This window comes from Caloenas nicobarica, chromosome 4 (assembly GCF_036013445.1).
Source record: "Caloenas nicobarica isolate bCalNic1 chromosome 4, bCalNic1.hap1, whole genome shotgun sequence".
Classification (NCBI taxonomy): Eukaryota; Metazoa; Chordata; class Aves; order Columbiformes; family Columbidae; genus Caloenas; species Caloenas nicobarica.
In genome coordinates this window covers 32,263,679-32,279,098 of record NC_088248.1, presented here as the reverse complement: position 1 = coordinate 32,279,098, position 15,420 = coordinate 32,263,679, and the positions used below count along the sequence as shown (strand labels likewise).

General features: G+C 50.1%; 3 protein-coding genes and 1 non-coding gene across 10 annotated transcripts; 2 read left to right on the top strand and 2 right to left on the bottom strand.

Moving 5' to 3' along the window:
- Window positions 1–1,540: 1,540 nt before the first annotated feature.
- Window positions 1,541–5,764, bottom strand: RPS3A (ribosomal protein S3A). The gene is made up of 6 exons (XM_065633516.1): window positions 5,655–5,764; window positions 4,764–4,867; window positions 3,409–3,596; window positions 3,025–3,233; window positions 2,311–2,420; window positions 1,541–1,703 (listed from the first exon to the last, which is right to left on the bottom strand). The coding sequence occupies exons 1-6, from the start codon at window positions 5,714–5,716 to the stop codon at window positions 1,582–1,584; spliced, it is 795 nt and encodes a 264-aa protein (XP_065489588.1). The 5' UTR covers window positions 5,717–5,764; the 3' UTR covers window positions 1,541–1,581.
- On the bottom strand, window positions 1,984–2,053 carry LOC135988787 (small nucleolar RNA SNORD73). The gene has a single exon (XR_010606234.1). It is a non-coding gene; the product is annotated as a small nucleolar RNA SNORD73 (small nucleolar RNA).
- Window positions 5,765–6,063: 299 nt separating the features above from the next.
- Window positions 6,064–7,803, top strand: LOC135988483 (ribonuclease CL2-like). 7 transcript variants are annotated; one of them, XM_065634484.1, is made up of 2 exons: window positions 6,064–6,101; window positions 7,283–7,803. In XM_065634484.1, exon 2 carries the CDS (start codon window positions 7,289–7,291, stop codon window positions 7,718–7,720), a length of 432 nt encoding a protein of 143 aa, XP_065490556.1. In that variant the 5' UTR covers window positions 6,064–6,101; window positions 7,283–7,288; the 3' UTR covers window positions 7,721–7,803. The 7 variants fall into 7 exon arrangements, with proteins under 7 accessions (XP_065490556.1, XP_065490553.1, XP_065490554.1 ...); XM_065634481.1 differs by having other exon boundaries at window positions 6,070–6,144; XM_065634482.1 differs by having other exon boundaries at window positions 6,070–6,153.
- A 4,052-nt stretch (window positions 7,804–11,855) lies between these two features.
- On the top strand, window positions 11,856–13,933 carry MBOAT4 (membrane bound O-acyltransferase domain containing 4). The gene is made up of 3 exons (XM_065634979.1): window positions 11,856–11,974; window positions 12,516–12,731; window positions 13,018–13,933. Exons 1-3 carry the CDS (start codon window positions 11,856–11,858, stop codon window positions 13,931–13,933), a joined length of 1,251 nt encoding a protein of 416 aa, XP_065491051.1.
- Window positions 13,934–15,420: the final 1,487 nt, after the last annotated feature.

Sequence of the window (15,420 nt, the reverse complement as noted above, 5' to 3'; positions counted from 1 at the left end):
TACATACACAACTGCATTAAAACTTACTGTGGTAGGTTCAGGGCTTTTCAGTCTCGCCACACTCAGCCTAAGTCATGGTTTGTTTTTTTAACTCCAGTGAAAAGTTATGACTTTTGTTAGAGAAGGGGCAGTTGTTGCAATTTATGGCTTCAAAAATATGACTCCAAGTCTTGAGGAGAATGATGCCCACACCATACAAACAAAAAGAGCCAAGCAGATTAGAAGCAGCACTATTCCTTTCTCCTGTTTCAGCATCATGAAAGTTTTCAGCACTCACTATCCTTCCACTAAACTGGAAAAAGCAGAGCAAGTAGGCCTATATTTACAACCCAATAAAGACAGTTACCTGAATATTAAGTCATGGGCTATTCTAAATATCACCCACCATATTAAAATAGTAACTTGGAATTACAGCATGAAATCACATCACCTGCAGTCATCTAAATAAATTAGAAAACATTCTTTTCATTTTGCATATTATTTGGTCCAAGCCAGAACTATCAACTAGAAAAAGATAAAAATCCCTGATGCTGAAAAGCAGGGTCCCTCTACTTTTCCCTAGTATCTTTGTTGCAACAGTAACATTTCATTACTTTCCTACACTTCTTGTCCGAAACTATTTCATAGCTGACTGCAAGAGCCACCACCACTATCTCAGTGACCTCCCAAAATAGGTCAGTATTAAACAAAACATGCTGATAGTGCAAAATACCCCTCGTATCAGCAAGAAAAACACTCTTCTTTTTAAGCCCACGTAAGCCTAACAACAAGCAAAAATGGTACATGCTATCAGGTAATAGAAAAAGGGCTCTTAAAGTGATTTGCTGGGTAATTTTAAGTGCTTTATTTTCGGAACATGGACCATTGCCCTTTTAAGGTAGGATATTTTTGCCTGAAGTCCCATCAGTTTTTCAACTGGGATTATGGTTACCTCAGTTCTGACAGAGGTTAAAAAACTACATACAACACTACTCTTGAGCGCTTTCTGCATTTCTACACTAACACTGAAATCAAAATTACAACTTAAACAGCTCTCAACATCTTTTGAGTATCAGAGACCAAACCTATCCCGTAAGAAGCCATATCGAATTACCACCAAGAAACTTAACATACACATACGTAATTCTCAAGTAAGTCAGATAAATCCATAAGACTTCCTTATAATAAAAAATTCCAAAATAGGAAGTTTTCCTGTGTGTCACCCCATTTGCCCTGTACAATGCTCCTCTTTGAAGCACCTTTCACCAGTGTAACAGAAGCTACAACCTCTGCGCACATCCACAAGATTTCTTTTGTGAGGACTAAAATTACTGGGAAAAAACCAACATATAGAATGCTTGGTGTTCTGCCTTCCAATAGCACCTTTCAAAAAGGATAAACTACATTCTTCCACCCATCTCACAATGCCAACCACAAAAAACAGATTGCCAAAACATTTTTTTTCTTTTATAACTAAGACAATAGGTGTACCTTACTAAAAATCCATCCACATATCCAATACCAATATTGTCCAGTAGCAATACAAGCAACCAAACATTAGTTCTGTATATTAAAACTTTTATTTTTGTTCAATTTTTAGTTTCAGACAGACTCTTGCACAGGCGGCTCATATCCATCGGCTCGCTCTACTTTAGTGCCTGCCTCATCCCCGGAAGGTTTTGCAGCACCACCACCTTCACCATGGAGTTCCATCAGCTTGCCCACTAAAAAGAAGAAGTATTAGGTATAAATAGTGAGATATGCACCTATTCAAAGTTTAAAATTACTGAATTTTTCATCCCGTACAAATTAAACCACCAGAACATTTAATGTAGGTATGAGCAAGTCCATTCCAGAAAGCTCATGCAAAGAGATGCCACTGCATTAACTCACAGAATTGGACAAGAATAAGTAGTGAAATAACAGCTAATAATTTTGTTGTTGTTTGAGTTTGTTTTGTTTCAAAAATAAAAAAGTTAAGAACCTGCTACTGCATTATATGGGAATGTCAGAAAATGGGAAAATAGAATCATTCCATGTCATCTGGGACCGAAACATTTTGTCATCATTCATTCCCAAGACAAAACGTTCTAATCATTCAGCAGCAGTTTCAGGCAAGAATTCAAAAATTTTCCAAACAGAATGATCACTGCCAGGCTTTCAAGCCTGAAAGCCAAATGTTGGACTAGAAGGACAAGCCTTTTCACTACTATGGCTAGTCAAGCTTATGATGCTGCTTTAAAATCTTTATCCAGAAGCAAACGCATTTTAAACTAACAGCTTCCCACATCTTCCTCTTAGAACACTAAATATTTGCAGTAATCGACTTACGTTCAAACTTGGGCTTCTTCAGCATCTTAACCTTGCGAACATAGACATCATGAAGAGGGTAAATGGACTGACACGCCTTCTCTATGTCTTTACCAATGCTGTCTGGGATCCTGAGGAATCAAAGAGCACATCGGTAACAGAACGCTAAAAATTGTGCCTGCTTCTTCGTCAGCAACACATGCTTAAATTATTAAAAATACATAATATTCTACAGAAGTTTGCATCATCAATAAATACTACTTTCACTCTGACAACTTTATTCAAGTACATTTAAATTATAAAACATATATTCCTTGCAATGTTAGGAGGAACATCGTGCAAGTGTGCTCATTTTGAGACCCAGGCTGCAAACTTTTAAAAGCAAACAGCATACTTTGGAAAAACTCATTCTATCAGAAGAAGCCATAAGAGTTGCAGCCGCAGCTGACAAAAACTACAATTTTAGTCTGTAGAAACAGGAATTGAATATCTTTGGAGAACCTGATTTTACATTTATGCTAACACGATGGTTGATGAACTCAAATATGATGCAGAGACTAAGACAGCACTTGAGGAAAATGGCACAGTAGCTTTTCAACACGAGAGGAACCTTGCCTGGTCTCTGCCAAACAGTACACGAAGTACCAGCACTCCTAAGTACTCTGTAACAACTGACCAAACAAACAACTATTTAAACTGTAAGGGAGAAAAAAGAATAACACAGCCAGAGCTTACAGTTTATTGACAACTTCTTTCAGGTCATTGGTTTGGACCTCTCGGTTCATGATTTCCATCATCTTCCTGCGAATCTGTCGAACCTGCTGATGCTGGGCATACGAGGTCTTGCGGATTTGGTTATTACGCTTCTTCGTAAAACCCACGCAGAAGAGGCGCAGTAGGTAACCATCGGTTGTTTTGACATCTACATGGGCTTCAATCATTGTCTAAAATAGAAACGGTCATTTATCATCAACATGACAGACAGATTTCTCAAAACCATACACGTGACATTCCTTAGTATCTGCTGATGCCACTTCAAACACGAGATTTGCAATGCATCAGCAGTTACCTCCTTTCCCAAAGGCACGAGCAACAACACAGATCTTGTTCTTTACACACCTGCCATTTTTTGACCATGGAGCACATTTTATCCCGGGTGAGGTCCATTCCATGGAAGTTGGTCAGGCAGTTTTTGCCCTGAACATCCTCAGTTACCAGTTTAAATTTACGGAAGGCAACCTCATCATTCTGCAGATCAGCCAGACTCACTTCAAATACACGACCCTTTAGTCCATCCGAAGCAATTTCTGTATTACAAAACAAAATAAAACACCTTTAATTAACATTAGAAAAGTATTATTTTAATTAGATACTGAATTTCCATTTGATGTTTTCTAATAGTAGGTAAGGCCACTAGCTTCACAGCTCTGAAGTTTATCTTGAACAAGAACAAACCAACTCAGAGAACCAAATACTATATTTTGTTAACTTTGTGTGGAATCTTTTTAAGAGAAGTCTATCAGATGCTGAACACAAATACCAGTACGCTGCAGATTCCAGCATATGTAATAGGGTTTTTTTTTCAAGCGGAAAGGGTTACAAAGTATTTGGAAATTATGAACGATAACATAAACATAAAAAACCACATGCTCAGCAGAGATAAAGCAGCAATACTTAAGTACAGTCACTTCACAGCTCTGCCTCTAACAACACTGGCTTGGTGTAGAGACACTTACTTTACTTGTTTCACATGTATCCAGTTCAAAATAACCATCATCTTTGCAACTTTAAGTGCAACCAGAATAGTATAATGTAACTATTTAGCCATTCTACACAGCTAACCTTACAAAAAGACTCTTAACCTCTGTCTGGACTACCCTGCATTCCTAATAGAGGCTTCTTCTTCCCAAGGTGTCAGATCATATTAAAAAAACCTTCTACCACTCAGCAATACATTTACATGTGCTTCCATTGAGTTAGCTATTCTAGCTCTCAACAGAGGTCTCTTTACCTAAAAGCTTCAAATTTCAGTCTCTTCTAACACAATGGTCTTTATGACCGTATTTATAACCAAGGTCTCCTGTAACACTGTCTTCATGTCTCCCTCTGTGACAATCAGACGACTCCTTAATTCTTTCCTGAGACTTGTCAGGTTACCACACCAGCAGTTCATCAGAAACTTCAAGCATGTCTTTCTGTATCATATCCATGGTTTGGTACTCTTCTACAAGCAAGGATCACACCACATCAACTTTTCTGCAACTAAGCTAATGTATTTAAACGCCTCTGTCAACTTAAGAAAACTTGCTCAAATCAAGCAAATAAGTTAGACATACTTTAAAAAAAAAACAACTTCCAAGTTTATAATATCACGAGCAAAAAATTTTGTCAGCAGTTCTTTAATTGGATCTCATTTGGAGCTAGCACATGGAACAAATACATCTCCCTCTAGTCTATAAAGCCCCACTACTCACTAGTTCCTTGAGTCCTGGTGACAAGTGTCTTCCCGATGTTTCGGATATTAAACATTGCTGGTGCTTTGACATCATACCAGTCCTTTTTGGAGAAGGGATCAACCCTTAATTTGAATAGAGCAGAAAAGACTTTTTTACTCATTTTCTCACATTAAACCGGGCTGAATTAACACTTTACTCCCCATATGCTTTGCGGAATGGAAATGCAAACGTCAACATTTTGTGCCTGAAAGGTGGACAGGTTAGTAAGCACATGAATGCAGACAGGTAATACTACCCACTAGAGTGAAGCAGGCATTCACTTCTATTTACTTGGAAAAAATGGACATCAACTGCAGAAACATCATAAAGCCAAGACGACAAAAAACCACGCAGCGCCACAGTTCAGCTACTACTCAGGAGGAACACAAGCAGAGCACTTGAACTAGCTTCCCCACGAAGGCCCCGTTTCATTTCTTAACTTTTGCAGTTAGGCTGCACCAGACATAACGAAGCTTTGCACCAACACCACCCGAGAGCCGCCGCTTCCACAGCGAGCAAGCCACCCCAGGCCCACTCGCGGGATCACAGCCGGAGCCGGGCGCAGCTCCGGCCTTGCCCTCCCACCCGCCGAGCGCTCCCCACACCGGGGCCTCTCCCAGCGCCGGCGCAGCGGGCTCATGGCGAGGCTGCAGGAAGCCCAGCTCGGCCGCGGGCCGTGCCCTCCCGGCCCTCCGTGCGGGCTGCCGCTCCCGCCGCTCCCGCCGCCACGCAGCGCGCCCGGCCGCCGCCATGACAGCAGCGGCCCGCTCCCGCCCGCCGCCATCCGCCCCGCATCCGCGCCATCCTGCCGCCGCGGCGCCCCGCCCGGCTCCCCCGGGGCCCGTCTCCTCCTCTCCCGGCCGCCCTTACACTTTCTTCTTGGCGCCCTTCTTGCCGCCCTTGGTGAGGCGCTTGTTCTTGCCGACCGCCATGGCCCGGCCCCGCTGACGAAAAGGCCGGAAGCGGCCGCTCGCGCGAGATTATAGGAGCCGGGCTCGCGCGAGAGCTGTGCGCGGCGGCGCTCCCGCGAGAACGGGACCGCGTCTGGCCGCGAGGGGGCGGGCGGCTCCCTGGGACGTACCACAGCGGGACGGAACCAACGGCGCGGGGTCCGAGGGGGTGTCGTGTCCCAGCGGGCACCGGCTGCGCCTACGGCGGGATTTAGCGGGGGCGGGGGAAGGGAAGAAACGGGGAAACGCACTAAAAAATTAAAGAGCAAAAAATCAGGGCCTTGCGTTTCCAGCACGCCGCCCAGTCATGACACCAGGCAGCCGGTCCAGGCCGGCCCCCGCTCCTCCGGCAGGCAGGAAGAGGCCGGTGCGAAGGAGCGGGAGCCGGGGCTGGGAGCGGCGAGCCGTGGGTGACAGCGGTGAACGTGGCGGGTTTGCGCGGGGGCCGCACAGACGGGACTTGCGCTGAGCAGGACGGTGTTGGGCAGTGGCTACTGATGGGCCCTCGTTGAGAGGCCAAAACGTGGCAGTGGGCGGGGGGTGCTGCCTGCGCGCCTCTCCCTGGAGCGGGACACGGTCTCCGTGGGGCTCCGTCAGGTTCCCCCGATGGTCAAGGCAACAGGGTGGGTGTTGGATGGGCTCCAGCTGGCTCCGGGCGCTTTGCTTGTCTCTGCCTCAGTGGAGCAGCCAGGAGCATGTGAGGTGATGCTGGCGCAAAACAAGTCCTAGCGCTTCCGAGGGGCACCCACTTGCCTGCAAGGGGGCACGGGGGGAAGGGACGTGTGGGTCCTGAAGCGATGTGGGGCAGTCATGGACACACCACGTCGTCCAAGAGGGGCAGGAGCCCAGAGGTGATGGTGACATCCTGCCCTGCCACCAGGGAACCTGCCGCCCAAGGGGAAAGGGGACCCTGTTGTCCTGCTCCGCGTGGGACACATGGCCCAGGCCAGATGGCATGGTCGAAGGCAACATGGGCAGGAGGCACCCAATGGGACGTGTGCAGCCATTCGTTAATGACTGCCTAATGACCTTGGGGGAGTGGCGCTTCCCAGATGCCTGGCTCCCCGCACGCATCCCCTGGACCTTGCTCTTTGCCCTGCCCCTCCTCCTGGATCCTTGCCCATTGGGCCTAGCTGGGGCCAGTATAAAAGGGGTGCAGAGGAGTGGGAGGGATCCTGGAGACCCTGAGGCCGTAAGGGAAACTGAAGCGTTCACACAGGTGCGGGTGAGGGACATGTAAGGAACCAGGGTGTCTGTGGGAGGAAACTGAGGAGCCCAAGCATGCAGTGTTGGGGGGAGGATATATAGGGGATCCAGGTGTTGGGGCAGGGGGTCGATCTATAGAGGACTCAGGGGACAGGGAGGCGTTCCATAGGGGAGCCAGGCTTCTGGGGAGTGCAGAACTATAATGGGCCCAAGCATCCAGGTGGGACCCTCAGATGTCCCAGGTGTCTGGGAGGGGGAATTTGTAGAAGAATCGAGTGTCCAGGGTGGGTTTTCCAGTCATGGGCCCAGAAGTCCAGATGGCCCTGACCCCACTTTCCACAGGTACCCATGGCGGACTGGGCCCTACGCATGGCCGTGGTGCTGGCAGTGCTGGCAGGGGCGGAGGGTGAGAGCCGCTATGAGAAGTTCCTGCGGCAGCACGTGGACCACCCCCAGACATCGGCGCTCGCAGCGCACCGCTACTGTGAGACCATGCTGGCACGCCGGAGGGTGACGGCCCCGGGGCGGCCCTGCAAGCCCTCCAACACCTTTGTGCATGCACCGGCCGAGGAGCTGGTGGCTGCCTGCAGCCAGATGCCCGACGAAACGGGGTTCCACAGCACCCCAACATCCATGAGCCTCACGGCTTGCCGCCTGCGCGGGGGGAACAACCGGCCACCTTGCACCTACCGGGCCCGGCAGCTCCAGCACCACGTGCGTGTCGCCTGCCTTGACGGGCTGCCGGTGCACCTTGCCGGCACCCACGCTCCCCCGCCGTGAGGCTTGACTTGGGGGGCTGTAGGGGGGAGCGTGGTTTTCCCCTCCCACTGGGGGCTCTGTCAGAGGGGGCTGCAATAAAGGAGGTGCCACAGGCATTGGTTCTGGCATCAGCTTCTGGGGGGACCCTGAAATCCTACCATTCTCTGGGTGCCTCTGAGCCCCCTTGGGATCCAAGGTGGACCTGACCCCCTTGTGCCTCATAAATCCCTGGCTTTTCCCAACCTCCTGGATGTCCCATAGCCCCCAGGGTGCCTCTGACCTCTCCTGCACCCAATAGACTCCTCCCGTGTTCCCTGACCCCCCATTACCTGGGTGCACCATAACTCCCCTGGATGCCCTATAACCACCTTAGGGTCCCTCTGATACCCTAGATGTGCACCCAACTCTCTCCCCAGCTATCCTGACCCTTTGGGTGTCACGTTGCTTTCCTGCATGCCCATAGCTCCTGCAGGGTCTCCCATGTGCCTCATAACCCCCTGGGCACCCCCAACTTCCCCTATGCCTGCCCCACAAACCCTCCGTCACCCACAGTCCTCTCTCTCATCTGTCTCTGACCTCATCTGGGGCCTCTCTGCGGCTGAGGCTGCTCTTGGGCCCCCTTGGCACCCTCATGGAGCCAAGCACTGCCAGGGGCCACACAGGTTTGGATGGGATTTCATGTGTTTCAGCTTCTGTTCATCACCTCTTGTCCTGTCGCTGGGCACCACTAAGAAGTGCATGGCTTCCTTTGTCGTCATTCGTCCCCATCAGTACTTACCAGTACACTGATAAGTTCCCCCTGCCTGAGCCTTCTCTTCTCCAGGCTGAACAGTCCCAGCTGTCTCAGCCTTTCCTCTCATCAGAGATGCTCCAGGCCCTTTAGCAGCAGCCCTTTGCTGGACTCTCTCCAGTGCGTCCATGTCTCTCTTGTACTGGTGAGTCCATCACTGGATCCAGCATTCCAGGTGCGTCTCACTGGTGCTGAGCGGAGGAGCAGGATCACCTCCCTCAACCTGCTGACAACTCTCTGTCTAATGCAGCCCAGCAGGTTGGTGGTCCCCTTTGCTCTGGTCCTATTGCCTGAGGAGCCCTGAGGACTCTCCGATGGAAGTGCTAACATCCAGGTGCTGTGCTGCTGCAAAAACACAGCCCCAATGCCCTCTGAAATTGTAGCTGAGGAAGGAAAGAAGTGCAGCAAGTGGTCTTCCTGATCGTTTTCAGTTGCTCCCTGTCCAAGATGTCTCCTCCTCATGTGCCTTGAATAACTCAGGTGCTCCTTTTCTGGAATTCGGCAGAAAGGCACTTGGAGGACCCTCCATGGACTGGTGAGCTCCAGCTCTACGCCCTGCCCCATGAGAAGAGCTCTATGCTCTGTGCACTGGAGGGGAACTGGGGTATTTCAAGGGCATTTGGGGCATTCCTGGTCTGTTATTATAACTTCCAACAGATTCACTTCTCCACCCTGTTCCCTCCTGGCCATGGGAGGAGCTGGGTGGGCTGATCCTCTCAGGAGGGTCTCTGCCTGGGGTCTCTACAAGGACATGGATTTGATCTCTGCACTGTTTCTTTCTACCTTGGTTCATCAAGGCTTGGAGGAGGACTCCAGCCTCTTCACCTAATCGCTGGCAGCTCATATTGTCCTGACACTGAGAGAGAAAAATACTACCACTGTGATTTACCCTATGAACCTTGCAGTACAGGCTCTGAAGAGGATGGGAGAGGTAGCACCCATCCTGGAGAGAGAGCTCTGAGCAGCAGTCCCAGACCAGCAATGCCAGTTCTGGGATATCCTGCACACTGGAGCTACGAAGTGTGCTGGAAGGTCTGGGTTGCTCCTGGCAACTCCCCTTTGCCTGGTTGATTCTGTCTTACAACACCACAGGGAGACAGAAACTATATCATCTCTGTTTTGTGGATGGGAGTTAAGCTAAGGCCTAGCTATTCTCTAACAGCGGCCATCCTAAGGTCACAGAGAAAGTCTGAGACAGGAACTCAGTCCAGGCCCTATTTAATGAACCCTATTTAATGGTCTCCCTTCCCACTTACTTGCTTTTCTCTGGAGAAAAAGCAAATCATATCGGTCTTTTTCTTTAAAATAACTTTTTTTTTTCTTTGCTACCAATGTATGTCTTTCACTTTGCAGTGTGTCCTGCAGCAGATCAGTGTAGGCTACATTACAATAGGCAACCAAAACTGTTCCCAAAACAGCACCGTATTCCACCAAGAAGGCAAATATAGACTTTCTGGATATTAGCCCAAAGCTGGTATCTGAGTCATACCTGCTCAAATTTCACGCCCAGCGTTTGGTCTGACAAGGGTCAGCCTGCTCTTCGCACCTGCTGTATTACCAAACTACTAATTCCTTAGCCAGGAACTGGGCTGTTGCTTGCCTAGTCCATGGATATGAAGCAAATAAAGCGCTCTCTCACATGCTCCACTATGGCTCCCATGCTCGCTCTAAGATCAATACACATCCACCACTCAGCATCTGATGGTATAGAATGAGAGGCATGAACAGTGTGTTAATGTTTCTAGTGCTACTGTGGAAATGGTTTCTGCTTCTTGAAAAGCAATGGCACTTCTGCAGAACCATAGCAGGGAACTGCTTGAGTTGGCACAGCAAAGGCCTTCAAAAATATTTACTCAGCAAAGTCAATACTGGGCTCCATGGATCTGGCAGAATGAGTCCTGTGAACTCATGCCACGCATGGCAAAATTGACATGGAAAAAGCTTCTCTCCAGTGCTATCACTTGCTTTTAAAATATACCCTGCACAAATACAGCAAAACACAGCTGGTTTCTCTGCAGCATTTGCTCTAATATTTTTTTCAGTGGGGTTTTGGTCCCTTGCCTTCTTATAACCAAATAACTCATCCAAACAATGTGGTGAACTTTCCAGCATCACAATACCTTGGAAAGCTCAGTGAAGAGTAGAAACATTTGTAAAAGTCAGACTTGATATATTTTTTAAAATCAAAATTTTATATCTTAATAAGCACAGTTCTTTCTGGAACTTTAGGCACCAACTTTGCTCTTTTTATTGAAAACCAGACTAACCTAAATATTTTGAAGCATTAATCAAAGGAAGGGGAAAACCTTACTTCTACCCCTCCAATATGTCATTTTTTTTCTTCTAAAAGGAAATTCCTGGGTATTCCTCTTTGTATTCACACTGTTCATATGCCTAAAACAAATCAACTGAGTTAAAAAAAAAAATCCATGACCTTGCCATTTGAATTTGTCTGGTTTTCTTAGCTGTATCTCACAAAGAAGAGTCAAATCCTGTAGACCGATTTTTTGGGCTTTTTTGTCTGTTTAGCATGAAATGCTGCTGGTGTTACTGTGAGAGCAATAGCAACTGGTTCCATGTCACCCTAGAAAATCACCTTTCAAGTCTGGCCCAAAAGAGCATTTTCTGCTTTCACACATGGCACACTTTTGAATAAATTCACAGTTTAACTGCAATGACTAATTTCTACAAACACAACTATCTTTGTGAGTCCTTATTATCATTTTTTTATTTCCTTGAAGACAAGTTATGTGGAGAGGATAGAGAGATTATTTTACCTCTGGTAAATGAAAAGGCCCTGTAGCTTGGTCTGAGTGGTGAGGCTGAGGGTCTCGCCCTCCTTCGGCACTGAGAAGTGGCAGAACCCGTCCTCTCCTTTCTGTGGGCAGGGGTATAAATGTTGTGATGTCCCCACCACTACCCTGTAACAAGTGAGCCGGGAAGAAGCCACAGCTTTCTGTGTAGGACTGAGATGAGAGGAAATGAAGAGAAAGGACCAAGCCCCTGGGAGTACCTGGGGATTTACTCTGAGGTGCGTCCCAGCACAGCACACAGGGCAGCTCAAAGAGGCTCTTATCTCGGCAGCTCACTCTCACTGTCGAGTTACGGGGTAATGGCCCAGGCGTCTGGCAGAGCAAATAACCAACCCGAACTTTTTCCATCTACACACAAACCTTGGGACAGAGGTGCTTGAAGGAGTCAGCACTGACGAATACAAAAAACATGCTCCTCTTCCTGCAGATACCTCCGTTTCCTTGGCTCTTCTCTGTATTTTGAGGTTCTGCCATATATAAAGAGGAGCCAGAGCAGCCCTTGGCTCAGTGCTTTCTCCAGGCATCACAGGCAGCTGAAGAAGCAAGGTGCTCGATGCACTGGGCAGACCTGCTCGTCCTTCTCCCTGCAGCCCCGTACCGGCTGGCAGCTTTCCCCTTTGCTGCTGTCTTCCACTACCTCTGTGCTTCGGGGCATCTCTCTCTGACTGCCCGGTACGTGGTTGTCACCCCCCTCTGCTGTGCTGAAAGTAGTCATGCCTGCGAGTACTTTTTGGGGGCTCTCCTGACCAGAAGTGCAGTGGGATGCATGGTAGTAAGTCCCCACTGACTCAGGTAAGAATGTTTGTATGGCTTGGATGTGAGCTGTCCCCAGTTCCCCCCTCTCTGCAGTGGGGCCAGATACAGGTCGTTAAGGACAAAACAGCCAGGCCAGACACTCCAGTGTTGCAAGAGGTGGGTTTAGGGGTGTACCAGGATGAGCACATGGGCAAGGGGAGCAGGGCAGAGAATGGGGACTGTCTCTGGTGTGACTAGGATGGGGGCCAAGCAGGGCAAACTATGTCTGCTCCAGTTTTGGCCCCCATTCCTGCTTGCAGCCACAATGGCCCTGGTGATCCCTCAGCCCCATGAGAGGCCAAGAGACAGACTATGGGGCGACTGCGAAGGCTGCAGGACTCAGACTACAACACCCTGGCAGGAATTTCAAGCCCCATTTTCTCCAAAAGGCAGCCAAACGGCATCTGGTCTCTTCTAGGTACATATTCCTGCTCGCTGGAGGATGTCTCCTTGCTGGCACAGCTATGGGCAGTTACGCTGTATTGCTCCTCATCCCTGCTGCTGGTTCTGTGCTCGTCCTGCTCTTCGTCAGCCCAGCTCGTGCCCACACCTGGGTCTTCACCTTACAGATGTCCTGGCAGACATTCTGCCACTTGGCTCTGAGCAGCCAGGAGCTGAACACGCAGGATGCCAGGTAACACCCCAGCTCTACCTCCTTCCCATTCCTCCCCTTGGCGGGCTGGGGGTCCTCCCGGTCATTTTGAGAGGGAGGAGGTCCCCCTAGGCCAAACTGGCTCACTGGTCCACAGCCATTGCTCTCCCCTCTGGCTCTGGCTGCACCCCTGTGTGTGGGCGATGCTGTGGGCATGGCAGCATGCTGGGGATGTGGGACATCACAACCCCCATATGGGGCCTTGCCCCGTGCCTTAATGTTCCCTTCCAGGGACTCTCGGCAGCTCTTGGGTGCTGTCTCCTTTCAGGCCAGCCGTTGCCCTCTCTGCCATCATGCTGCTGACCCAGAAGGCAACATCTCTGGCCCTGGACATCCACGAAGGGCTTGTGTCACTCCAGCGGGGACAGGGGCTTCTGCAGCAGGTGCTGCCCCTCTGCAGCTACCTGCTCTTCTTCCCAGCCCTCCTGGGGGGGCCTCTATGCTCCTTCAGCAGGTTTCGGGCCCAGGCTGAGTCCTGTGGTGCTGTCCCCATCCCACTGAGGGCAGCCGGGCAGTGGTGCCTGGGTGTGCTGGCGCTGCAGGGGCTGCGTGTGGGGCTGGCCAGGGGGCTGGGGGGCAGGCAGGGCTGTGCCAGCTGGGGCTGCCTGCCCCATGTCTGGGCACAGGCCCTGCCCCTCCGGCTGGCCTACTATCTGCACTGGGTGGTGGACGAGGCCCTGCTCGAGGTGGCAGGCTTCGGGCCAGAGGCGGGCCAGGGAGACCTTTCCTTCCCTGACCTGTGGACACTGGAGACAACCCACCGCCTGGCCGTCTTCACCCGAACCTGGAACAAGAGCACATCCCGCTGGCTGAGGAGACTCATCTTCCAGCGCTGCCCCATCCAGCCGCTCCTGGCCACCTTTGCCTTCTCTGCCTGGTGGCATGGTCTCCGCCCCGGGCAGGTCTTTGGTTTCCTGTGCTGGGCTGTCATGGTGGAGGCTGACTACCGCATCCATCCCTTCCTCAGCGCCCGGGCCACCACCCAGGGTGTGAAGCTCCTCTACTGTGGCACAACCTGGGTCTTCACGCAGCTCATCGTTGCCTACATCCTGGTGGCTGTGGAGACTGAGAGCTTCTCCATGCTCTGCCTGCTCTGGACTTCCTGCAGCAGCATCCTTCCCCTCTGCTATGGCCTCGCGCTGCTGCTGCTGCTACTGTGTGCCAAGAAGCCGAAGCAGAATTGAGCCTGTCCTGGGCTAACCCGCGCGGCTGGTGGGGCACATCTCTGCATGCATGAGTACACAGGGTCAGAAGTGCTGTTGGCCAAGCAATCTCATATTACAGCATCTCTGGAGAACCAGGTTGGCTTTTACTCTTGGGATATTCCCCAGCTTCACGGGATGCACTGAAACAGGGAGATGTCACCAGACCACGGAGCAAGAGGGCTTCTACCAGCACCGCTTGCCCATTTTGTCTGGGGGGTTTGGGTCTTGGCCACATTTAGGAAGCGCACCACCTCTCCACCAAACTCATCTGTGCTACAAATGCACTGATTAGCAACCATGCCCAGCTCCCAGGAGTCTGTCCTCCCCGGGGGCAGCAGGCACCGGCAAACAGCTGCCTTGCCACTCTTCTTGTGCACATGGACCACTGGGAGCCTGGGCACAGGGAAGGGGGCTGACAGAGTGTCTAGAGCCATCACGAGACAAGAAACACCCCTTTTCCCACCCAGCAGTACTACCGAGATGCATGGTGCTCCTGTAGCAAATGCTCCTCAATACTGTCCCTGTGGTATGTAGACCCCAAGCTGCATTCCCAATTAGACATCGCCTACAATCTACGCTCTCCCTGAGTGGGTGACATGCTTGGTCACCAGAGTGCAGGGTCAGCTGTGTCCCCTGCCACATGGGAAGAAGGATAATCCATCCCCTCCACCATTCTTGCAGAAGACCCTGTGCACAGGGGCAAGGACACCTGCTAGGAAAAGGGGGGCTGCTGCCCATGGCATGCCGAGGTCAGCACAGGCAAGGGAGTGTAAGCAAGCTAAGTCCTCAAACCCAGCTGTGGCATTCAACCAAGACTTAGATGTCACTTTCCCCACAAGAGCTACACAGCAGAAACCCTCAAGTTCATGCATTTGCCTAGAACCCAAAATCCTAGGTCTGTATAGGCTGGAAAAGCAGCCTGAGCTACCATAGGGGAAAGTATCAGGAAAGCATGGAGCTAAGAGTTCCTGTTAATATGAGAGCAAGAAGCCAACCACCACATCTCAAAATAATATAGCTGAAAATGCTACAAGACTATTGTTGTCCTCTGGTCTGCTGGGCATGCTGCTGCAGGGCACCAGGACTGACACCAGAACCAGTCTCGAGCACCCAAACTCAAGGGAAAGCATTTTGATCAGGTTAACATCCCACACCATGCAGGCCCTATGTCAATACCTGGATCAGTTTTTGTCGCTAAACTGAAACTCAACATGCAAATTGGATCCATCCTTGGTTTATGTGGGCTGGTTGGATGTTTGGCTGCTTCTTGAGTCCTGCTGAGTACCCAAGCTTTGCAAGCCACTTGCCCCACGTATTATGTCCCCATTACCAGCACAAATTGAATTTGGCCATGCCCTGTCTCCTTCAGTGCTGTCCTGCAGAGCTGCTGCCAACTTCCTCCCTACATCCATGCTTACAAACCAATTCATCTCCATCTTATTTCTGAAAAACATGCTGGGTTCCTT